This window comes from Microcaecilia unicolor, unplaced genomic scaffold, assembly GCF_901765095.1.
Source record: "Microcaecilia unicolor unplaced genomic scaffold, aMicUni1.1, whole genome shotgun sequence".
Classification (NCBI taxonomy): Eukaryota; Metazoa; Chordata; class Amphibia; order Gymnophiona; family Siphonopidae; genus Microcaecilia; species Microcaecilia unicolor.
Window position 1 is genome coordinate 45,833 of NW_021963362.1, and position 25,788 is coordinate 71,620.

The window sequence follows — 25,788 nt, forward strand, 5'->3', positions numbered from 1 at the left end:
ATGCATACAAATCTCTCTCATGAATATTCATTGTGGATATCCTGAAAACCTGACTGGCAAGGGTGTCGCCAGGACCAGGTTTGGAAACCGCTGCCCTAGACCATTGAGGATTGTAAGGTAGTTGGGGGAGGGGTGGAGCTACTCTTTGCTTTTTGTGTGTGATATGATTGCAAGTGATGCAGTTATGATCTTACTTAGTAGTTTACATGGTAAATAGAGTGCTCCAAATTAATGCTTTTGTACAAAGATTTAGCAGGAATTTGTCTGTAAATTTGGGATGATAAGTTCCTTAGGAGTTAGCCTATGAGAAAGAAACCTGTAGTGATTGTTTTCAAGCACAAGTACTTGACAGCTTATAGTGTTAGTAGGGAAAAATTGCAATTAGAAAATAATTTGAGAAATGCTTTTGTTTGCAATTTTTCAGAGCATATAGTCCTTGCGTTCAGTAACATTAATGGCTTTTTTTTTTTTATTCTGAATTGCAAATCAGGCTAGTATGATGTAAACAGTGTATGGATTTCTGTATTTTATTTTAACCACCACCTGGTATTTGCTTCAGAGATATAAATCGAAACCCACAATATGCAAATAAATCTTACTTTCTACCATCGGAAATATGGGAAGGAAAAGACTTCAGACACTTGATAGCCACTCATTCTTATTTAGTAGTGGGTATTGTACTGCTCAGCCTTTACTTTTGAAAATTGACTTTTTCCAGTGTAAAGCTTCTGGCGAGCATCCTCACGAGTCATAAAAACCTCCCCAATTTGTGCCTTCTTATTTTTTTATTATTTTTTCTATTTTCTTTCTATTTTGACATTCTTATGAAAATCACCAGGCACTTATCTGTTATGCAGCTTGGACTAATGGGTAACGCCTGATAGCGAGCCCCTGTTTCGCTAATGCTTCATAAGGAGCAGGTCCCATAGTCTCTTGAAATGCCCTGCAAACATATTTATTTTTATTTATTTTTGTTACATTTGTACCCCGCGCTTTCCCACTCATGGCAGGCTCAATGTGGCAGGCAATGGAGGGTTAAGTGACTTGCCCAGAGTCACAAGGAGCTGCCTGTGCCTGAAGTGGGAATCGAACTCAGTTCCCCAGGACCAAAGTCCACCACCCTAACCACTAGGCCACTCCTCAGGTAACGCCTGATAGCGAGCCCCTGTTTCGCTAATGCTTCATAAGGAGCAGGTCCCATAGTCTCTTGAAATGCCCTGCAAACATATAAATAATATAGAAATATAAACTTTATAGAAAGTTTAAGAAAGTCCGTGGACCAGCCCTCTAGCCTCTCTATTTCACATACCTGTTCTCATGCTGACTTCTATCTCGTATGAAGTTCTCCTTTTTTAACAAGATAAAATACCAACAGTGAAAAGAGTTCTCTTGCAAGGACACAAAGAATGCAAGAAATGTAAATTCTGCCCAATTATGATCAGAGTGCAGTACTTCATCAACCCAGTAGATTCACGAAAGTATCTATTAAGATTCGACACGAATTGTGAAACGACACACGTAGTATATATTTTAATATGCACATGTCCTAAACTATAGGTAGGGAAGACCACACAGCCACTGAAACAAAGGCTTAGTGACCATAAACACAATTTGAAACATGTTCGTCCTGAAGCTCCCTTAGTTTCTCATAGTATGGAAATGGCACATAAATTTGAAGAATATAAGTGTATAGTTATAGATCATATCCTAGCAGGTCTTAACAACCGGGTGGAGTGGAAAGCCTTTTGTGAATACAGAGAGGCGATAACGAGGAAACCGAGGGGAATAAGGAGGGTGTATTATCCCTTTAAATTTAGTATAAGATACTGATTGGCCGACAAAGTCGGCATCAGTTTAAAAACCAGCCGCCATTTTAGAAAGGAGAACTTCATATGAGATAGAAGTCTGCATAGCAACAGGTATGTGAAATAGAAAGGCTAGCGGGCTGGTCCACGGACTTTCTTAAACTTTCTATAAAGTTTCCTAACAGGATATTATTTATATGTTTGCAGGGCATTTCAAGAGACTATGGGACCTACTCCTTATGAAGCATTAGCGAAACAGGGGCTCGCTATCAGGCATTACCTGAGGAGTGGCTTAGTGGTTAGGGTGGTGGACTTTGGTCCTGGGGAACTGAGGAACTGAGTTCGATTCCCACTTCAGGCACAGGCAGCTCCTTGTGACTCTGGGCAAGTCACTTAACCCTCCATTGCCTGCCACATTGAGCCTGCCATGAGTGGGAAAGCGCGGGGTACAAATGTAACAAAAATAAATAAAAATAAATATGTTTGCAGGGCATTTCAAGAGACTATGGGACCTGCTCCTTATGAAGCATTAGCGAAACAGGGGCTCGCTATCAGGCGTTACCCATTAGTCCAAGCTGCATAACAGATAAGTGCCTGGTGATTTTCATAAGAATGTCAAAATAGAAAGAAAATAGAAAAAATAATAAAAAAATAAGAAGGCACAAATTGGGGAGGTTTTTATGACTCGTGAGGATGCTCGCCAGCAGCTTTACACTGGAAAAAGTCAATTTTCAAAAGTAAAGGCTGAGCAGTACAATACCCACTACTAAATAAGAATGAGTGGCTATCGAGTATATTTTATTTTAGTAAGAATCTATATCATGCTTGTTTTTAATCATTTTTATAACTAAATACAAAATGGGAAACATCTCAGTGCTACTTTCTCTTGTTACTTGCGCACAGTTTGGGTAAGCATAATCATCATCATGTTCTCACAGAGTTCCTGTCTGAGAAGTCTTTGTTAAAATGGCTCTCCCAATTATCAGCTTGTGCTTGCAGTTCCTGGGACTGGAGGGTGGTAATCTTCTGTGGGTTTAGCAGAGGACTGTTGACTGCAAGCTTTGACAATCCCCAGTGAGTCTTATTGGTTCACATTCACACAGCCAAACTTTAGTTTTTGGTTTCAGCCAAAGGCAGCAAGTTTCAGCTGCAGTTTCGGTTTTGGCCAAAACTGAAAAAAAAAAAAGCTGTTTCTCGGCCTCTACTCTCAATTATTAAATTAAAACAAGCAAAGATTCTGTAGACAGAGTCCCTGCACCATGGTGAACTTGATGGTAGTGGTATTGCACTGCTGTGCTGATGTTTAACACTTGCATTCTGTGATGTGCTATTCTCTACAGAACTTGCCTCTCTGATGACAGAAAGCAGCCAGGTGAGAGCAAGAAATGAGCACTATGTGGTTGAACTGTCTTCGAGAGAGGCACGCATCAAAATTCTGGAGCAAGCTCAGACTGAGGAGAGAGAACGGTGAGAAAATAGCTCTTCATGTGCTTTGAATCCTTATAGCAGACCATCATTGGAATTATATGAACAATTAATTGCAGTGTGTATGGGCTATAATGTCTGGATGTAAACAAAATTGTAATGACTCTATCCCTGCTCTTTCTGTCCTGCATTTCTATGGGTCATGGAACAGTGCTATTGTAGCAATGGAAATTCTCCATGGAAAAGCAGGATGTTCATCACAACGGCACTAGTTCAGATAGGATCTTCCAGATCCCAGAGAAACTTAGAAGGCTTTTTAAGGGCACAATATAACTTGATACAATTCAGAAAATTCCTTACAACGTTTTTGTTTTAGAAATGTGTTGCATATGAACTATCAATTGTGTGATGTTCTGTATCTTTGTTGTAATTTTTACCTTTTGGTTAATCATTCATATCTTCTTGGTTGGGTAGTATATCCATATGCCAGCTTAGATAATTAGAAAATCGTTGGTGTAAACATCGGTCAACTAATCTTCTTTCTCGATATAGAATCACTCAGTGTATTTATAATTTGGAAATGAGAAGAGCTGAAAAGTTCTTTTCTTCAGAATTAGTGTTAAAGAAGGATAATAACACTCAACAATGTTTCTGTCTTGTTAAAAACCTTACTGAAAAATATGATAGAGCTTTGCTGTCTACGTCTGCTCCTTCTGCTGATAGGCTGCAAGATTCTTTAGAGACAAGGTTTCATTATTACTTAATTCCCTTAGTAAGTTTAGGCCTGTGAATACTCCAGATTCTTCTCTGTTGGATGATAATGTTGGTATTCAGAACGATTTAGGGGTTTATAGACAGTGAAATTTTAGCACTTCCTAAAGCCCAGTGGAGATCTTTTATGTACTTTGGAGAAAATTATTTCACTTCTGAAGCCATTTTGTTCTGCTGTCAATACTGTTCCTTCAGCTAGGATTAAAATTTCAAAGCAAGGTTTGTCTCCTCTTCTCTTCTTTTATCAATGGTTAGTCAGAGTTTGTCTTCCAGTTTGTGTCCATCTGCTTGAATACATGCCTTGATTCGTCCCATTTTGAAAACTTCATCTGCAAATGTTGCAGATCCAAAAAATTATAGACCTATTGCCAATTTGCTGTTCAAGAACATAAGAATAGCCATACTGGATCAGAAAAAATGGTCCATGTAGCCCAGAATCCTGATGCCAGCAGTGGACAATCCAGGTCACAAGTACCTGGCAGAAATCCAATTAGTAGCAACATTTAATGCTACCAATCCCGGGACAAGCAGTGGCTTTCCCCATGTCCAAACCTTTGTTAAACCCAGATACGCTAACCGCTGTTACCATATCCTCTGGCAGCAAGTTCTAGAGCTTCACTATATTTTTGAGTGAAAAAAAATATTTCCTCCTGTTTGTTTTCAAAGTATTTCCATGTAATTTCATTGTGTGTCCCCTGGTCTTTGTACTTTTAGAAAGAGTGAAAAATTGATTCATTCCTCAGCAACCCTCCAGACCGGTCAAGACGCTTGGGTTATGCATGCCTACCAGCAGAGGGAGACTGAGAACACTAACTTCAAACTGAATACATATAACCTGTGCTAGCCCTCTATCTCCAGTATTTTCTCAGTCTCAGCAGAGGGTAGACATGCAGCCTGTGCAGCTTGTCCGGTCTGGTAGGATTTAGGTTCCGTTTTGTGAGACTAGTTAATTTTTCAGTTATTTTCTGGGGATAAGTTGGTGAAAGAACAGTTAATCCCTGTGCCTGGAACTCTGTGGTGTGCAAGGGGTTGGTAGGTCCGGTGGGGCCTGCCATTGTCCCCTCTGGGGTGTCACACCCGGGTGGCCGGGTCCCTCCCCCCGACTTGCTCTCCCGTTTTGGGCAGCATTGTGCCTCGGCTGCAGTGTTAATCCTGCAGCCTTGAGTGCCATTCAGATTATAGCAGCAGGGCTCAAATAAAGTTTAAAAAAAAAAAAAAAAAAAGCACACCTCGTGTGGAGAGCTGCAGGAGCTGCACTCCGGTGTTTCCGGAGTTGTTCAGCCGGTCTGGGAGAGCTGAGCCTGTAATTAAGCGCCAGTGAGTGTTGTTTCCTTTCCTTTGTTTTCGCCGGTTGTTGGGATCAGCTGTTTTCTGAGGCGCGAGTATGTCGGGGAAGTTGCTTCGTTGCCGGCTGTGCGCGCGTCGGGGTGTTGACGCGGCTGGCGGTCCCTGCCGGTTTTGTGGAGAGCCCAAGGCCCTATCCCTCGCGCCGCCGGTGTTAGCAGCGGAGGTTCCTTCTGCGGGTTCGCAGGAGGTTGGTGCGGCTCAGTTTGGCGCTGCAGCGGCGGTCCCGATTTTGGCGGGAACCGCCGCCATCTTGGATTCGGGCCTGTTGGGCGCTGAGACGGTCGTGGGGCCTCAGTCTCTCCCGATTTCGGGTCCCGCTGGGGGGGAGGCCTCGGGCAGCATGGGGTTCCCTCCCGAGTTTGTTTGGAGTTTGTTTCAGGCTTGGAAGGCGGGCCCATCGGGTGCGGAGTCCCTTAGTCCAAGATTGGGGGGGGCTACCGCTAAAAGACCACGAGTGGAGTGTTCTGAAGAGGTAGAGGTCTTTTCTCCTCTGGATTCTGAGGGTGATTTTAGCCCCCTGGAAGAGGAGGAGGGGTCGGTTGCAGGGCAGGATGGGGACCTGTCTTTGCCTGGGGAAGACCCCTCTGTGGTTAGGATTTTTCACAGGGATGAATTATCTGAGCTCATTGAGCAGGTGTCCGCCACTTTAAGGTTTGATCCTGCGGCGGCTCCCATTGGGGATGGGAAGCAGGTGGATCCTTTGGTTAAGGGGATCAGGCGGGTCTCTCGTTCTTTCCCTATGAATGCGGACTTGAGAGATATGATCACGCAGGAGTGGCATTCGCCGGAGGCTCAGTGTAAGGTGGCTCGGGCTATGACCAAGCTCTATCCTATTCCTCAGGAGGACAGAGAGTCTCTCAGACCCCCGACGGTGGATGCCGTGGTGACGGCAGTGACTAAGGCTACTGCTATTCCAGTGGATGGGGGGGCCGCGTTGCGGGACCCTCAGGATAGGAAATTGGAGACCTTCCTAAAGCGGAGTTTTGATCTGTCTGCCTTGGCGCTGCAAGCGTCTGTTTGTGGAGGTCTGGTGGCTCGGGTGTGTTTTCGCTGGGCTGAGAGGCTCCTGGATAGCCCGCAGGCTGATAGGGCTTCTCTTGTTCAAGATCTGGCCAAGTTGGAGATGGGGTCGTCGTTCTTGGCGGATGCGCTGTACGATTTGTTGAGGGCCTCTGCTAAGAACATGACCTTTGCGGTGGCGGCTAGGCGGGCCCTGTGGTTGCGGGGCTGGGTGGCCGATGCCGCCTCCAAGACTAAACTTTGTTCCCTCCCTTTTAGGGGCTCTCTGCTTTTCGGGGAGGAATTGGATAAGTTGGTGAAGGGTCTTGGTGATGCTAAGGCCCCTCGGCTTCCTGAGCTTCGTCCCAAGGTGTCTAAGGGGGCAGCAGGGCGGGGGCGTTTTCAGGAGGCTCGGCGTTATCGACCCGGTAGGTCTTCTGGGGGGACTAGGGGTCGGTTTTTCCAGAGAACCCAGCCCTTTCGAGGTGGCCGTCGCGGGGGGCGAGGCTCCTTTTCGGGAGCGTCCGGTACGTCCCGTGTGTCTCAATGATGGTTTGGGGACCCAGCCTCTGGTTCGCGTGGGGGCTCGCTTGCGCTTGTTTTACCAGAGGTGGGTCCAGATCACGTCAGACCCAGTGGGTCCTGCAGATAGTGCGAGACGGGTACGCCCTAGAATTCGACAGTCCCCTCTCCGATTTCTTTCTCGTGTCTCCCTGTCATTCAAGATACAAGGCAAGAGCAGTACGGACCACTCTGTCGCGTCTAATCGGTTTAGGGGCGGTGGTACCTGTTCCCAGGTTAGAAAGAGGTACGGGCTGTTACTCCATTTACTTCGTGGTGCCCAAGAAGGAAGAGGGTGCCTTCCGGCCCATTTTAGACCTCAAGAAGGTCAATGCAGCTCTAAAGGTTCCCTCCTTTCGGATGGAGACATTGCGCTCAGTTATTGTAGCGGTGCAAGAAGGAGAGTTTCTGACGTCTCTAGACCTGACAGAGGCTTACTTACACATCCCCATTCTAGAGGCGCACCAGCGTTTTCTTCGCTTTGTGGTCTTAGGGAGACATTTTCAGTTTTGTGCGCTTCCTTTCGGCCTGGCGACTGCGCCTCGCACCTTCTCCAAGGTGATGGTGGTGGTGGCAGCGGCGCTGCGCTTGCAGGGCATTTTGGTTCATCCGTATCTGGACGACTGGTTGATTCGGGCCAAATCAAGGTCAGAGAGCGAGGAGGCCACCGGCCGTGTGGTGACCTTCTTGCAGTCGCTCGGTTGGGTGGTCAATCTGGCAAAGTGTCACCTGGTGCCTTCCCAGTCCCTGGAGTATCTGGGAGTTCGCTTCGACACGAAGAAGGGCCGGGTGTTTTTGACAACTCCTCGCATCTCCAAGCTGCAGGGACAGATCCGTCGGCTCCGAGCGCAGAGAGCGCCGTCGGCTCGGGCGTATCTTCAGGTGTTGGGGCTGATGGCAGCAACAATAGAGGTGGTTCCTTGGGCCAGGGCCCATATGAGAGAATTACAGAGAGCTTTGTTGTCTCGTTGGTCCCCTCAGTCTCAGGACCTGGAGGACAGGTTCCCTCTGTCGGGGGTTGCCCGTCGCAGTCTTCGCTGGTGGCTCCACTCTCCGAATCTAGCGAAGGGCATGCCGCTGGACGCTCCCAATTGGACGGTGCTGACCACGGATGCGAGTCTCTCGGGCTGGGGAGCGCATTGCCTGGGTCAGGTAGCCCAGGGACGTTGGACGTTGGAGGAAGCATCTTGGTCCATCAATCGCCTGGAGACTCGAGCAATTCGGTTGGCTCTTCGCTCCTTTCACAGCCTGTTAGAAGGCAAGGCAGTCAGGGTTCTTTCCGACAATGCCATGGCCGTCGCATATGTAAATCGGCAGGGGGGAACGAAGAGCCAAGCGTTAGCTGTGGAGGCGGTGGAGTTAATGTTGTGGGCAGAAGCTCATCTTCAGGGTCTCTCGGCGGGCCACGTGGCAGGGGTGGACAACGTGAGCGCGGACTTTCTAAGCAGGCACACGTAAGACCCCGGGGAGTGGTCCCTCCATCCCTCAGTGTTCAATCGTCTGGTGTTGGAATGGGGTCGGCCGGTGCTGGATCTCATGGCATCGGCCGACAATGCTCAGGTCGCTCGCTTCTTCAGTCGTCGAAGAGATCCTCGGGCAGAGGGCATCGACGCGTTAGTGCTCCCGTGGCCGACTCAACAGTTGCTCTATGTATTTCCGCCGTGGCCGCTGGTGGGCCGCGTGGTGCAGCGGATCGGGCGCCATGCAGGTCTAGTGGTTCTGATTGCGCCCAATTGGCCTCGACGTCCGTGGTACGGAGACCTGGTTCGGTTATTAGTGCAGGCTCCGATTCCGTTGGGGCCCAGGGTGAGATTGGTCCAGGGGCCGATCGAGATGGCCGACCCTGCTCCATTCTCGCTTACGGCCTGGCTCTTGAGAGGCTCAGATTAAGGAAGAAAGGTTTTTCGGCCAGGGTAATTGATACCATGTTGCGCTCTCGTAAGAGGTCTACTTCTTTGGCTTATGTGCGGGTGTGGCGCATTTTTGAAAACTGGTGTCAAGAGCGGGATTATGTTCCTCTAAGTGTTTCGGTCGCGGAAGTTTTGGAGTTCCTGCAGGACGGTCTTGACAGGGGGCTCTCGCTCTCTTCCCTGAAAGTGCAGGTTGCAGCGTTGTCTTGTTTCCGTGGAAAGATTCAGGGGTGTTCCTTGGCGGCTTCGCCGGACGTGGGACAGTTCTTGAAAGCTGTCAAGTTGCTTCGTCCGCCTCGTCGGCCGACGGTTCCGCCTTGGGATTTGAATTTGGTCTTGGAGGCTCTAGTAGGCCCTCCGTTTGAACCGTTGGCTTCCATCTCGTGTAAAGATCTTACTTTAAAGACAGTGTTTCTGGTGGCCATTACTTCGGCGCGTAGAATTTCGGAGCTACAGGCTTTGTCTTGTAGAGAGCCTTTTCTCTCCTTGGCTAAGGAGAAAGTGACTTTGCGGACAGTTCCTTCGTTTGTTCCTAAGGTGGTATCCTCCTTTCATGTAAATCAGGTGATCTCGTTACCAGTGTTGGGGGATAGGTCTGGTGATCTCTCTCAACGTCGTTTGGCTAAGTTGGATGTTCGACGCATTTTGCGGTCGTATTTGAGCAGAACGCAGGACTTCCGAGCGTCGGATCGTTTGTTCATTTTGTTTGGAGGTCCCAGAAAGGGGGAAGCGGCTTCCAAGGCTACTCTGGCGAGATGGTTGAAGGAGACTATTGCCTCGGCGTATTTGTTGAAGCGTCGGGCAGTTCCCTCGGTATTGAAGGCACACTCTACTCGGGGGGTAGCCGCCTCTTGGGCGGAAAGTAGTTTTATTCCTCCGCAGGACATTTGTAAGGCGGCGGCGTGGTCGTCCATTCATTCTTTTGTAAAGCATTATAGGATTGATGTGCAGGCAAAAGAGGATGCTCGGTTTGGAGCGGCTGTGTTGTCTTCTGCTTTTCGGTCCCACCCTTAATGTGTCTACTGCTTTGGTACTTCCCAAGCGTCTTGACCGGTCTGGAGGGTTGCTGAGGAAGGTGAAATTAGGCCTTACCTGCTAATTTTCTTTCCTCTAGACCCTCCAGACCGGTCAAGAGCCCGCCCTGTCTCTTATCAGAAGTATTTTTCAGCCGTGTCAATTATCAGAAGTATTTTGAGCCGTGTTCTGCTATGTCTGTTTCATTTTATATTCAGTATGGTCGGAGAACTTTCTTTGACTCTAATATTTTGCAGAGTGGGACGCCTGGGCGTTTCATCTGTTTAAGCACACTGTTGGTGTTTAACTGTCAGTTTTCCAGGTACAGGGGTTTTATTAGTTTCAGAGTTACTGTTCCAGGGATTTGTTTCTCTGCTTTGCTAAGTGTATACTGGAGATAGAGGGCTAGCACAGGTTATATGTACTCAGTTTGAAGTTAGTGTTCTCAGTCTCCCTCTGCTGGTAGGCATGCATAACCCAAGCGTCTTGACCGGTCTGGAGGGTCTAGAGGAAAGAAAATTAGCAGGTAAGGCCTAATTTCACCCTTGTACCCGTTCTACACCACTCAGGATTTTATAGACCTCAATCATATCCCCCCATCAGCTGTCTCTTTTCCAACCTGAAAAGCCCTAACCTCTTTAGCCTTTCCTCATATGGGAGGAATTCTATCCCCTTTATCATTTTGATACTAAAGTGCGTGGTAGCACGCTGCCATTTTCTGGAGAGTGCTTTTCACTTAGAAAACCAGCATAATCTCTACTTCAATCTGCCCTGGTGCCATTAATTGTGTATAGTGGAAGCTATTGAATACACCGTTTAGGTATTTGAGTGATGAAGATCACAGTATAGCCCCTGACGCAGCCCTTTTGGGCAAAACACTGCTTGTGTCGGGCATTTTATTAGATTGAGATTCTGTAATAAAGATTTGTTTTGATTTACCACCAGTCTGCTTTGTTTCTTTCCACTAGATGGACCATTGGCCTGACCCAGTATGGCTACTCTTATGTCCTTATGTTCTTTGCATACTATGAACGTATCCCCACTTATTTAAGTAATCTTGCTATTCCATTCACGCCATCAAGGGCTTTGAGATCCTATTAGAGGTTCAAAGAAGAGCGACTAAAATGATAAAGTGGATGGAACTCCTCTCATATGAGGAAAGGCTAAAGGGATTAGGGCTCCTCAGCTTGGAAAAGAGACGGATGAGGGGAGATACGATTGAGGTCTACAAAATCCTGAGTGGTGTAGAACGAATAGAAGTAAATCGATTTTTTTTTTACTCATTCCAAAAGTACAAAAACTTGGGGACACTTGAGGAAGTTACATGGAAATACTTATAAAACAGCCAGCTAACTGGTCAGCTACAACATCTTGGTTGCAAGAGCTACCAATCAACATTCCAAATACTGCCCAACCTCACGCTCTCAGCTGATTATATTTTGCTTGTCCATAGAGAAAACAGTTACCTGTAACAGGGTTCTTTGTGGATAGCAGGATAAATATCCACATAATCCCTCAGCTATACAACAGATTGAAGGGGGAAGAGCAACAGGCAGGAGCATTTGCACATGCCCAAAAAGACACCTAAGCCTTTCTGAGCTCTGGGAGAGCATATCTGAACTGGCAGTATTATGTGATGTCGTACATTGGCTGATTTTATCCTTCTTTCCACAGAGAACCCCCGTTACAAGTAAGCAACTTTCTAATTCCTGCTTATGTCTCTGTTATACACATACATAAGAGAGACAGTTATTCACAGATTGAAAGATTCTAAGAGACACTGTTATGTTTGTTTATTTAACTCGCATTATAAAGGGGAGTTTATGATGTGAAAACAGAGGCCTCCATCTAAGAGTCCACTTGACAGACTCTAATAGAATTAAAGTCCTCTTACCACGTGAGTAACGTGTACATTGAATTCCCCTCTTCACAACAGTATTATTTAGTTTATCATTAGTTCAGTAAATTAGCTGTTCTTTCTGTAATACCAATTGCCTATTCTCTTCTCATTTCCACTATTCATGATGTATTGTAAGCCACATTGAGCCTGCAAAGAGGTGGGAAAATGTGGGATACAAATGCAACAAATAAATATATAGTTGCATTATTATGATGAGTTTTGTATACTAGATACACCTAATTGGCAACATTTCCTCCGAGCATAACTGTGGCTGATCACACTCAGCAAGAGGTTGGAGAAAAGTCTCGTTGTTTCATCTTGATTGCAGATTTTAAAGGCTTCTGAACATCAAATTCATTAAAACTTGTCCCCTGAATAGTATTTGTATAATTAGTTTCTTCTGCCTATTAACTGCAGTTATGGCTTTAAAGAATCAAAGCTCTTTGTGTTAGGAATGAAGTAGGGAGCGTAGAAGATATAATCAATACTCTTATTAGTTTGAATGTTTATTTCCATGCTCTTATTAGATTGAAGCAGTTGCTGTCTGATACCCAGCGACAAAAGCATGAGCTACAAGACCAAATTTATCAGCTGGAGACATGTAATGAGCAGATAGATGACCTGCAGACCCAACTTTCTGACTATGCCAAAAACAGAGAGGTAAAAAGGGTGGTGAATCTTCTGAGACCATGATCTGTGGTAGCATGGAGGGAGAAAAGATGGTTTCTTGCTGGAATAACAGTTGCAGTTATCAGCTAGTAAATAAAAGTTATGCACTCATCTCTGAGAAAAGTTTTCTTTAGAAAACATTGTTGCACTCTTAGTAAATTCATTTCTTTCTGCGCTTGTCTCAGCTTCTTGAGGAAGAGAATTATGTGTGCAGGGAGCAGCTGATAGAAATTGAAAAACAACTGAAATCCAGCTTATCTCTCATATGGGAAAGCAACCTACAGCGTGAAGAACAGAAAGACACCATCCAACAGCTACAGTAAGAAAATATCTTCCATGAGTGATTGGGAAGAACAAGACAAAAGTATAACTATGTCAAAAACTTTCTCCGAGGACAAGCAGGCTGCTTGTTCTCACTGATGGGTGACGTCCTCGGCAGCCCCTCCAATCGGAATCTTCCTAGCAAAGTCCTTTGCTAGCTCCCGCGCGCACCGCGCATGCGCGGCCGTCTTCCCGCCCGAAACCGGCTCTAGCCGGCCAGTCTTCTTTCGTCCGCACTCGGTACGGCTGTGTTTTTGTCGTGTCGAGCCCCGGAGAGTCGACCTCGCGCGTCCGTTTTATATTGACGTGTTTTTCTTCGAAAAAGTTCTGTAAATTTGTCGGGAAGTGCTCCGAAAACCCCCTTGGGTTTCGTTTTCCCCTTCCCGTATTTCCAGTTTTGCCCCGGTAAGTTTTCTTTCGTCGTCGGGGTAGGCCTCTTTTCGGCCTCGGTCGAGATTTTTTCTCCCTTAAAGTTTTGGTGCTCCAAATTCGTCATTTCGGATTTTGACTTCGCCGGCGTGATTTTTCCGCCCATGACATCGAAGCCTTCCAGCGGCTTCAAGAAGTGCACCCAGTGCGCCCGGGTAATCTCGCTCACTGATAGGCACTCTTCGTGTCTTCAGTGTCTGGGGGCCGAGCACCGTCCCCAGAACTGTAGTCTGTGTTCCCTGTTACAAAGGCGGACTCAAGTAGCGAGATTAGCCCAGTGGAACGTTTTGTTCTCGGGCTCTTCGTCGGCATCGGCACCGGGGTCATCGTGTGCATCGACGTCATCAGCGTCCAGACCTTCATCCTTGGCTGCCAGTGCATCGAGTGCATCGAGGCATCGGCCCTCTGCATCGGCGCCGAGACATCGGATAGCTGCATTGACGTCGGTGGTACCGGGACCTCGTCTCCTGATGTCGTCGGACGGTGGTGCATCGAGTGGAGTGCAGGTGAGGGCTGTCCATTCCCCTGCTGGTGGCGGTGAGCCCTCGGGTGGGTCTCCTCCTACTCTGAGGGCTCCTGCGGTACAGCCCCCCCGAGATCGACCCTCTTCGGTCTCGGCCCTGAGGAAGCGACGGATGGATTCTACGTCCTCCTCGTCGGTGCCGGGGAGCTCCGGTGACATGCTTCGGAAGAAGTCGAAAAAGCATCGACACCGGTCCCCTCCCCGCGTCGGCACCGAGAGCTCTGGGTCGCCGAGGGAGTCGGCACCCAGCAGGCATCGGCACCGAGAGGACCGCTCACCCTCTGTTCAGGAGGTGTCGATGCGCTCCACTCTGGACAGCCCGGAACAGCCTCCGCGCCCGGAACAGGTTCTGACGTCGACGCCTGCATCGACCTCCATGCCTTTCTCTGCAGCCGCTCTGAACGAGAGCCTCCGGGCCGTTCTCCCAGAGATTCTGGGAGAGCTGTTGCGCCCTACCCCTCCGGTACCGGCGGTGCTTGCGCCTCCGGTACCGTCGAGCGTGGTGCCGGCTGGCCCATCGCCCGGGGTGAGGTCCCCGACGTCGGTACCGCGTGCGGTGCCGACTGCGGCCACCTCCCAGGAGGGCTCCCCGACTACGTCGGCGGAGGGAGCTTCGCCGATGCGGGCGAGGGAGTCTACCTCTCGACGCCCCCATCGTGGACGTGGCTCCACGGAGTCGAGCCGGGCGCGGTTGCAGACGCAGGTCCGTGAACTTGTGTCTGACACCGAGGGTGAGGCCTCGTGGGAAGAAGAAGAATACCCCAGATATTTCTCTGACGAGGAGTCTGAAGGTCTTCCTTCTGATCCCACTCCCTCTCCTGAAAGACAGCTTTCTCCTCCCGAGAGTCTGTCTTTTGCTTCCTTTGTCCGGGAGATGTCTACGGCCATCCCCTTCCCGGTGGTTGTGGAGGACGAGCCCAGGGCTGAAATGTTTGAGCTCCTGGACTATCCTTCTCCACCTAAGGAAGCGTCCACTGTTCCCTTGCATCATGTCCTGAAAAAGACATTGCTTGTGAACTGGACCAAGCCACTAAGTAATCCCCACATCCCCAAGAAGATCGAGTCCCAGTACCGGATCCATGGGGACCCAGAGCTGATGCGCACCCAGTTGCCTCACGACTCTGGAGTTGTGGATCTGGCCCTAAAGAAGGCTAAGAGTTCTAGGGAGCATGCTTCGGCGCCCCCGGGCAAAGACTCTAGAACCTTAGACTCCTTTGGGAGGAAGGCCTACCATTCCTCTATGCTCGTGGCCAAGATTCAGTCTTACCAGCTCTACACGAGCATACACATGCGGAATAATGTGCGGCAGTTGGCGGGCTTGGTTGATGCTCTTCCCCCTGAGCAAGCCAAGCCTTTTCAGGAGGTGGTCAGGCAGCTGAAGGCGTGCAGAAAATTCCTGGCCAGAGGAGTGTATGACACTTTTGATGTTGCGTCCAGGGCCGCTGCTCAAGGTGTGGTGATGTGCAGGCTCTCATGGCTGCGTGCCGCCGACCTGGAGAATAGACTCCAGCAGCGGATTGCGGACTCGCCTTGCCGTGCGGACAATATTTTTGGAGAGAAAGTCGAACAGGTGGTAGAGTCTCTCCACCAGCGGGACACCGCATTCGACAAGTTCTCCCGCCGGCAGCCTTCAGCTTCTACCTCTACAGGTAGACGATTTTTCGGGGGAAGGAAGACTGTTCCCTATACTTCTGGTAAGCGTAGGTACAATCCTCCTTCCGGACAGCGTGCGGCCCAGGCTAAGCCCCCGCGCGCTCGCTCTCGTCAGCAGCGTGCGCCTCAGCAAGGCCCCGCGGCTCCCCAGCAAAAGCAAGGGGCGAGCTTTTGACTGGCTCCAGCAGAGCATAGCCGACATCCAAGTGTCAGTGCCGGACGACCTGCCAGTCGGAGGGAGGTTGAAAGCTTTTCACCAAAGGTGGCCTCTCATAACCTCCGATCAGTGGGTTCTCCAAATAGTCCGGCAAGGATACACCCTCAATTTGGCCTCCAAACCTCCAAATTGTCCACCGGGAGCTCAGTCTTACAGCTTCCAGCACAAGCAGGTACTTGCAGAGGAACTCTCCGCCCTTCTCAGCGCCAATGCGGTCGAGCCCGTGCCATCCGGGCAAGAAGGGCTGGGATTCTATTCCAGGTACTTCCTTGTGGAAAAGAAAACAGGCGGGATGCGTCCCATCCTAGACCTAAGGGCCCTGAACAAATATCTCGTAAAAGAAAAGTTCAGGATGCTTTCCCTGGGCACCCTTCTCCCCATGATTCAGCAAAACGATTGGCTATGCTCTCTGGACTTGAAGGATGCCTACACACACATCCCGATACTGCCAGCTCACAGACAGTATCTGCGATTTCAGTTGGGCACACGCCACTTCCAGTACTGTGTGCTACCCTTTGGGCTCGCCTCTGCGCCCAGGGTGTTCACAAAGTGCCTAGCTGTGGTAGCAGCGGCACTTCGCAGGCTGGGGGTGCACGTGTTCCCATATCTCGACGATTGGCTGGTGAAGAACACATCCGAGGCAGGAGCCCTGCAGTCCATGCAGATGACTATTCGCCTCCTGGAGCTACTGGGGTTTGTGATAAATTACCCAAAGTCCCATCTTCTACCAGTGCAGAAACTCGAATTCATAGGGGCTCTGCTGGATTCTCGGACGGCTCGTGCCTATCTCCCAGAGACGAGAGCCAACAACTTGTTGTCCCTCGTCTCGCGGGTGCGAGCGTCCCAGCAGATCACAGCTCGGCAGACGTTGAGATTGCTGGGCCACATGGCCTCCACAGTTCATGTGACTCCCATGGCCCATCTTCACATGAGATCTGCTCAATGGACCCTAGCCTCCCAGTGGTATCAGGCCGCTGGGGGTCTAGAAGACGTGATCCACCTGTCCACGAGTTTTCTCAAATCCCTGCATTGGTGGACGATTTGGTCCAATCTGACTCTGGGACGTCCTTTCCAAATTCCTCAGCCACAAAAAGTGCTGACAACGGATGCGTCTCTCCTGGGATGGGGAGCTCATGTCGATGGGCTTCACACCCAAGGAAGCTGGTCCCTCCAGGAACGCGGTCTACAGATCAATCTCCTGGAGTTGCGAGCGATCTGGAACGCTCTGAAGGCTTTCAGAGATCGGCTGTCCCATCAAATTATCCAAATTCAGACAGACAACCAGGTTGCCATGTACTATGTCAACAAGCAGGGGGGCACCGGATCTCGCCCCCTGTGTCAGGAAGCCGTCAGCATGTGGCTCTGGGCTCGCCGTCTCGGCATGGTGCTCCAAGCCACATATCTGGCAGGCGTAAACAACAGTCTGGCCGACAGACTGAGCAGGATTATGCAACCTCACGAGTGGTCGCTCAACTCCAGAGTGGTGCGCCAGATCTTCCAAGCGTGGGGCACCCCCTTGGTGGATCTCTTCGCATCTCGAGTGAACCACAAAGTCCCTCAGTTCTGTTCCAGGCTTCAGGCCCCCGGCAGACTGGCATCGGATGCCTTCCTCCTAGATTGGGGGGAGGGCCTGCTGTATGCTTATCCTCCCATTCCTCTGGTGGGGAAGACTTTGTTGAAACTCAAGCAAGACCGAGGCACCATGATCCTGATTGCTCCTTTTTGGCCGCGTCAGATCTGGTTCCCTCTTCTTCTGGAGTTGTCCTCCGAAGAACCGTGGAGATTGGAGTGTTTTCCGACCCTCATCACACAGGACGAAGGGGCTCTTCTGCATCCCAGCCTCCGGTCCCTGGCTCTCACAGCCTGGATGTTGAGAGCGTAGACTTTGCCTCTTTGGGTCTGTCAGAGGGTGTCTCCCGTATCTTGCTTGCTTCCAGGAAAGACTCCACTAAGAGGAGTTACTTCTTCCAATGGAGGAGGTTTGCCGTCTGGTGTGACAGCAAGGCCCTAGATCCTCGCTCTTGTCCTACACAGACCCTGCTTGAATACCTTCTGCACTTGTCTGAGTCTGGTCTCAAGACCAACTCTGTAAGGGTTCACCTTAGTGCAATCAGTGCATACCATTACCGTGTGGAAGGTAAGCCGATCTCAGGACAGCCTTTAGTTGTTCGCTTCATGAGAGGTTTGCTTTTGTCGAAGCCCCCTGTCAAGCCTCCTACAGTGTCATGGGATCTCAATGTCGTTCTCACCCAGCTGATGAAACCTCCTTTTGAGCCACTGAATTCCTGCCATCTGAAGTACTTGACCTGGAAGGTCATTTTCTTGGTGGCAGTTACTTCAGCTCGTAGAGTCAGTGAGCTTCAGGCCCTGGTAGCCCAGGCCCCTTATACCAAATTTCATCATAACAGAGTAGTCCTCCGCACTCACCCTAAGTTTCTGCCGAAGGTTGTGTCGGAGTTCCATCTGAACCAGTCAATTGTCTTGCCAACATTCTTTTCCCGTCCTCATTCCTGCCCTGCTGAACGTCAGCTGCACACATTGGACTGCAAGAGAGCATTGGCCTTCTATCTGGAGCGGACACAGCCCAACAGACAGTCCGCCCAATTGTTTGTTTCTTTTGATCCCAACAAGAGGGGAGTGGCTGTAGGGAAACGCACCATATCCAATTGGCTAGCAGATTGCATTTCCTTCACTTACGCCCAGGCTGGGCTGGCTCTTGAGGGTCATGTCACGGCTCATAATGTTAGAGCCATGGCTGCGTCGGTAGCCCACTTGAAGTCAGCCACCATGGAGGAAATTTGCAAAGCTGCGACGTGGTCATCTGTCCACACATTCACATCTCATTACTGCCTGCAGCAGGATACCCGACGCGACAGTCGGTTCGGGCAGTCAGTTCTTCAGAACCTGTTTGGGCTTTAGGATCCAACTCCACCCCCCGAGGGCCCTGTTTGTTCTGTTCCAGGCTGCACTCTCAGTTAGTTGGTAAATTTTTTAGGTCAATCTCAGTTATGTCCTCGCCGTTGCGAGGCCCAATTGACCATGGTTGTTGTTTTGAGTGAGCCTGGGGGCTAGGGATACCCCATCAGTGAGAACAAGCAGCCTGCTTGTCCTCGGAGAAAGCGAATGCTACATACCTGTAGAAGGTATTCTCCGAGGACAGCAGGCTGATTGTTCTCACAAACCCGCCCGCCTCCCCTTTGGAGTTGTGTCTTCCCTTGAAGTGTATTGTCTTGCTACATACTGGACTGGCCGGCTAGAGCCGGTTTCGGGCGGGAAGACGGCCGCGCATGCGTGCGGGCGCGCGAGAGCTAGCAAAGGACTTTGCTAGGAAGATTCCGATTGGAGGGGCTGCCGAGGACGTCACCCATCAGTGAGAACAATCAGCCTGCTGTCCTCGGAGAATACCTTCTACAGGTATGTAGCATTCGCTATATCCTGATACATGGTGACTAACAAAAATCAAAAGCACAATTTCTGTTATTTCCTTGTCATCCCTCCAGAGCAATCCAGATGTGTGGGGTTTATGCTCTTCCATGAGCAGATGGAAAGAGAACAACTGGCTTGTTCACATCATGATATATATGGTTCTGTGCAGTCCTCGAAGCTCCAGTATAAATCCTGGTTGAAAGCAAATCCTCAAAAATAGACCCCCCCCCCCCCCTCCTTTCACAACAAGAAGGCTCCAAACTGGTTAACTGCACCCAAGTAACTTGACTTCAACAAATTCAAGGCATACACCATCAGAAGGATCACTGAAGGAGGAGGCTCCCTACCTCTGCAGAGAGCATTGAAATAAAACGGAATAGGCTAAATCTAGGAAGGTGGGCTTCTGGACTAGTCTGGAAGGACTCTATTTAAAGGAAGTGAGTAGTCAAGACCTAATTCCTTATTTTCCTACAGACCAGTCCAGATGCATGGGAGGGTATCCAAGCTGTACATTACCTATGGTGGGATCCTGCATTGTTGAATTACTGGTTTATTCAAGTATTGACAAATGTTACTATCCAAAATTATAAATCACTATTTTTTGACTTCCCTATTTGCTATGCCAGTATTTGATCACGACGGAGTGGCGGGTGTGGCTCTGGCTACCTAATTGGGCAGATTAGATGTGGGTCTTTAGCTGTTGTCATTCACTATGTTACTTGTCCCCTGAATAGTATTTGTATAATTAGTTTCTTCTGCCTATTAACTGCAGTTATGGCTTTTAAGAAGCAAAGCTCTTTGTGTTAGGAATGAAGTAGGGAGCGTAGAGGTTAGAATCAATACTCTTATTAGTTTGAATGTTTATTCTGGCTCCTCTACAAATATCCTGAAGGGGATTCAGTCTGCAGTCTCGCCTTAAAACATTACTTGTGACAAAATGCCTAGCCACCTGCTTGGGGTTACCTTGCAGCCACTTAGAGGGTCTAGCTCCAGCACAGCTCAAGTCTGCCTGCACCGCTATGCTGTACACTAGCAACCCCCTTCCACCGACTGGGTCGCAACCACCTCTGGGCGAGTCTCCCGCTCTCAAATTATCCCCAGTGATTTCTAGGTTACTGGAGGCCACACTCCCAGTGGTCCCTAAGTTCCCAGAAAGCACTCACAGACCCAACACACAAACCACCAGGATTCTTTATCAGTGCAGATAAAGAAGCAATAAACTAAATATTGTTTATTGTCTTAAAAAATTGAACAGTGTACAAAAAAGTGCAGTCAGCAAACAATAACAGGTAACTGAAATATGGATCAATTATTATTATTATTATTTGTTACATTTGTATCCCACATTTTCCCACCTATTTGCAGGCTCAATGTGGCTTACATAGTACTGGAAATGGCGTTCGCCAGTTCCGGTATGAACAAATACAAGGTGTTATTGTGGTAGAATAAGGTTCATGTGTGGTAGATATATCGGGAAACAGAGAAGAAGAGGGAAGTTGGGTGTGTCCGTTACGATCTTTGGTTTTGTTATGTTGCTGGTACTCAGGCTTTTATGTTGGGTCGGTGGGATATGCCTTCCTGAACAGGTTTGTTTTTAGTTCTTTCCAGAAATTTAGGTGGCTGTACGTTGTTTTTACTACTTTTGGCAGAGCATTCCATAGTTGTGCGCTTAAGTAGGAAAGGCTGGATGCGTATGTTGATTTGTATTTGAGTTCTTTGCTGCTTGGGTAGTGAAGATTTAGGTATGTTCGTGCTGATCTAGTTGCGTTTCTGGTTGGCAGGTCTATGAGTCTGTCATGTATCCCAGGGCTTCGCTGTAGATTATTTTATGAACCAGGGTGCAGATTTTGAAAACAATACGTTCTTTGATTGGGAGCCAATGCAGTTTTTCTCGGAGGGGTTTGGCGCTTTTGAATTTCGTTTTTCCAAATATAAGTCTGGCTGCTGTGTTTTGAGCAGTTTGGAGTTTCTTTATGATTTGTTCTTTGCAACCCGCATAGATTCCATTGGAGTAGTCTGCATGGCTTAGTACCATTGATTGTGTTAGGTTGCGGAATATTTCCCTCGGGAAGAATGGTTTCACACGTTTAAGTTTCCACATTGAGTGAAACATTTTCTTTATGGTAGATTTTGCTTGGTTCTCTAGTGAGAGGTTCCGGTCGATTGTTACTCCGAGAATTTTCAGGCTATCTGCGATAGGGAGGGTATAACCTGGGGTGTTGATGTTTGTGGGTTTATATGTGTTATATTGGGATGAGATGATGAGGCAGTGTGTTTTTTCTGTGTTGATGTTTAGTTGGAATGCGTTTGCTCATGAGTCCATGATGTCTAAACTGAGCTTGATTTCATTGGTGATTTCTGCCAGATCATGTTTGTATGGGATATATATTGTCACATCATCAGCATATATGAATGGGTTAAGGCCTTGAATGGATAAGGACACTTGGCTAGTGGGGTCATCATGAGGTTCAAAAGGATCGGTGATAGTGGTGATCCCTGCGGTACTCTGCAGTCTGGTTTCCAAGGTGAGGATATGTTATATAACACTAAATTATAATTATAACACTAAACATTTGTTTACTTTCTAAAAAGTACCAGGGAAGATCAGGACATATAGCAGCTCACAAGTTATCAAATGTAACTGTTTACAGAGCCTTAGCAAAGAGATCTGTCTCTCTCTCTCTCTCTTCCTAGCTAAGACTGGAGCAAAATCCAGCACTCTCCAAATGAAAATGAGCTCCTGAGCCAATCAGAGCCTAGAACAAGAAAATTTCAAAAATATACAGCTTCTCCTGTTTGTGTGCTAAAACTAAAGAAAGAACATTCATTTGCTCTCTAACAGCTTTACAGCAAAGAAGCACCACCTGCTGAACAAATAGGAGAAATACACTTCAAGACATAATTAATGCAGAAAAATATCCAGTACATTTTACAAGCTTAAAACAGGCTGTTTCTTCACAATACTTTTTTGGATTGGTTTATGGACCTCCCAAGAGTGTAATTTTCTGCATTAGTGAGCCTGTGAGATAGGGAATAGCTTAACATAGCTCTGCTTTCCCCTTGTCTTACCTGAGCCTTCCCCTCCTTGTTTCCCTTTTAGGGTATGATTGAGAGTTCTTTTCCATTGTTTTTATGAATTTTATAATGTTAACCGCTTTGATCAGACTCTGGTTTAGAGGTATGTCTTTGTACCCAGGAAGCTACCTGAGCCTGGATAGAAGGCACTCAAATTTCCTAAAGCACCATTCAGCCCTTCAACACATATGCCAATGTTGTTCTCTGTCGCCATCTGCTGGTAGAGGAGCATAAATCTTTGTATCTGGCTGCTTCGGAAGAAAGGAAATTAACAGATAAGACTTTTAATTTTTCCTTTGGCAAGGCCACTAGTTTTGTGTGGGATCTTAAGCCCGTTGATGTGTGAATAAGTAAGTTCAAATCAGGTTTTCCCCTTAGGTATTGTACTTTCAGGATTTTGGGTTCACTGATGCATTAAAGTTTGTTATAAGAGGCAAAAAGGATTTTTGCATTTCATTAAGGTGACCATATCACCATGTTTGCCTGCAGGCAACATCAAATTAGCTTTTTGTAGTATGTGATTTGAAATATGTTAAATAATTTTATTTTCTCATAGTAATATATTTAATGCAAAAATATCAGTGATAGCATGAGAATGTTAAAATAAATTCTGCTGCAGTTTCTGTATTTGTAGACTCATAAAATAGGTTTAAATCAGTGGGGTGTGATGTAGATATTATCCCATAGCTCATAATTTTTGTGTATTTGTGGTATTAACCTTCAATTCCAAGTAGCGCCTGGGGGACCAACACTAAATTAATAAGAAATTCTAAAATTGATGGTTATGGCATTGTGTTCCAAATGTTCTTCAGGCTTTTTGCTGGGACTGTGGATTAATCATGCAATTAAAATTTTTAATCGTGGTTGGTCTATTGTTGTGCCCTGCCCTTGTACAAAACAGGAAGCTCATCAGAGGAGGCAGGATTTGACTGCAGGAATTGCAGATGCTGCCTGCAACACTAACAAGTTTAGAAAATGGCCGGAGGGGGGAAGAGAAAGAGATGCTGGTCCACTGGGGGGGGGGGGGGGGGGGGGATGGGGGAAGAGAAAGAGATACTGGTCCACCGGGAGGGGGGGGGGGGGTCGGAGGAACAGCATTAGATGCAACACTGGATCTGCAGAAGTTGGGGAAGGGAAGGGAGAGCCTACCCAGTAGGAAGGAGAAATATCAGAACTGGGGAAGGTGGAGGGTAGAGTGGCATGGAGTAATAAACTTAATTTTTTTTTTTAACTGTAAGGTTAATTGTGATTACAAATTTTAATCATCCAGCAGTCCTGCTTTTTTTTTTCTTTGTGTTTTTCCATGAAGGAAAATTAAAGAAACCCTACAAGAGGAGTTGGACACCACTAAAGCTGAGGCCCGGGACATGCTGCTAAAGATGGGGAAGGAAATATCAGATTCTTTTGGGCAAATTACCCGAATGAAAGAGAAGCTGCTGGATCTCTCTGGCTCTTTGAAAGCAGCACTGCATGAGGAGGTAAGGACAGATAGACCCAGTAAAATTATTCTACTCACAGCAGAGGAATGCAGCCATGCCCACTGAAGGGGAAGGGATTGTATGGCAGTGTAAGTATGATGTATCCATAGACTGTGGCTGCATTCTCTTGCTGTCTACAGAGAACCCCTGTGACAGGTATGCAACTTCGTTTTCTACATTCAGGATGTAGAATTAATAAGATGGAGATGAGCAAGACTAAGCCTACAGTAGGTATCAGGCAAGTTCCCACCGGGACATGCCACCCACCAATTCCCCCTGGACAATTCCCACCTAGGACTATTCCCCTCTGACCAATTCTCACCCAAGGGGGACAGTTCCTTCTGAGGACTATTCCTTGCTGGCTTTTTCCCATTCTGGAAAGTTTTTTTTTTCTTACCGGGATCTAGTGTTCGGTCTTTTTTTCCTCCATCTTTTGGGTTTGTTTTTTTTTTAAATATGTCAGAATTTGCTTAAACAGTGCTGTATGCATTGGAATTTGCATAAACAGCATTGTTGCATGGAGGTGAAGCTGTGTGTCGCTGAGCGTCATCCAGGTTTGTAGAAAAAATGAATTTGTGATCGTGTGCAAGTGGATGGGAATTGTACTGTTTTTGACTCTGAAGGTTTTTAGGAAAGGTAATTGTCTGGGTTTGAGAAAATTAGTGAATGTATTTGGAATCGGGTTTTAACAAACTCAGCAGACCATCAACCTGTGCTTTTACCTGTTTATTATTTAAAAGTATGATGTCCGATTATGTGACTTTATAGGATTATTTTGTGAGGGATGATATTGGGGTAATCATGATTGTTGAATTTATTTTTTTTTTTGGGGGGGGGGGGGAGAAAGGAGACTTGTAGGAGCCTGAAAAGTAATTAGGATGGGAGCACAAGTTTCAAGGTTTGCCCAAAGTAACTAATGCCCTTAAGGGGTGTTGATAGTCAGGGCCAGTTCATCACCTTCAGGGAAAATTGAAAAGCAAACTCTTCTCTTTCAAAATAATTCTTAGTTGATATATCTACAAGGAACTTCTATGTTCTGTTCATAATATAAGGAGAAATGTCTTCTTTTTTTTTAAGCATATTTTTTGACTCGCATTATGTAGTATGGAATGTTTTATATTGAATGGCTCTGTGTAGCACTGTGTACAGTGACTGCTGTTTAGAAACTTGAAATGTTAATGGAGTAACTCTTGTTTGTGTGTTTCTTGCAGGATCTTGCTGCTGATAATAGTGTGACCCGTACCCCTGCCAGGTTTGCCATTCACACTCCGACCAGCTCCTTTGTTGGTAGTGTTTTAAAAGCAGCACAGAGAGAAGCAGAATCAGGTAGGAAATGCTTTCTCAGCAGTGATGCAATACCTAGTGTAACTAGTACTGAGCTTGATTTCCTTCCCAGTCCTCAGCTTTAGTGTGTGAGGGAAAGTTGCGTGCAGAATAGGCATTTGGGAGGGGGCATATTGTGATCAGGTTGCTTCGTGTTGAGGGGAATGTTTGTGTGTGTGTACCCCCAGAATGTATTTTTCTTATTACAGACAATGAAGAGGAGAAATCAGATGGACCAATGAGTGAAAAGAGTGCATTCACAAAAGTCCAACCCACAACTCCTAAAGTACCAGGTATTCTTTCTATTTATTCAAGTCATTACTATTCTCTGCACTTTATCAGATGGTAGGATGTGAAGGACTAAGTAAAGCTGACCTGGAAGTTGCAGAACAACCACCTAGCCACTTCTATTTAGAAGTCTCATGTCTTAGGAAAAGGAAGGGTGTGGTAATCTTCTATTGTGAGTCTGCCATGTCTGCTACCTATCTTATGTACCTGTTTTAATTTTGATTCTATCATTGTTTTGTAAACTGCTTTGTATGTATGTTCTTGAAAATACAGTGTTTAAAGTTTGTGAATAAGTTAAACTAAAAGATGTACACCAGAGAGAAATACAATTCTTGTCAGTCCTATAATAAACTACAGCAAAAATACTAAACCACTATGCTACTTCCCTGAAACACGTAAATGGTATGGGGAATGAAAGGTGTAGCATTAACCTGACACAGTAGATCCTTCTGTTCTAAATGTATGAGGTATTTTTCAGATAATGGGATTCTCTTTGGACAGCAGGATAAAGACAGCCACACGTGACATCGCCAATAATGCCGAGTGTCAGCTGGCAGGGGATGGTGGGGAAGTTTGTGAACACAGATGCTGCCTGCAACACAAACCAGTTTAGAAAATGGCCGGAGGGGGGGAAGAGAAAGAGATGCTGTAAAC

The 25,788-nt window shown here is 47.2% G+C and overlaps 1 protein-coding gene across 1 annotated transcript in view; it reads left to right on the forward strand.

Moving 5' to 3' along the window:
• The window catches only part of LOC115459251 (sperm-associated antigen 5-like), a gene marked incomplete at its 5' end in the record, with an annotated part of 101,832 nt that overhangs the window by 39,434 nt on the left and 36,610 nt on the right, over positions 1–25,788 (forward strand). Inside the window, 6 exons of the mRNA XM_030189108.1 lie at positions 3,146–3,272; positions 12,260–12,392; positions 12,587–12,720; positions 23,355–23,523; positions 24,735–24,849; positions 25,056–25,139. Of these exons, the coding sequence (XP_030044968.1) occupies positions 3,146–3,272; positions 12,260–12,392; positions 12,587–12,720; positions 23,355–23,523; positions 24,735–24,849; positions 25,056–25,139 (762 nt within the window). The remainder of the gene's footprint in view (positions 1–3,145; positions 3,273–12,259; positions 12,393–12,586; positions 12,721–23,354; positions 23,524–24,734; positions 24,850–25,055; positions 25,140–25,788) is intronic.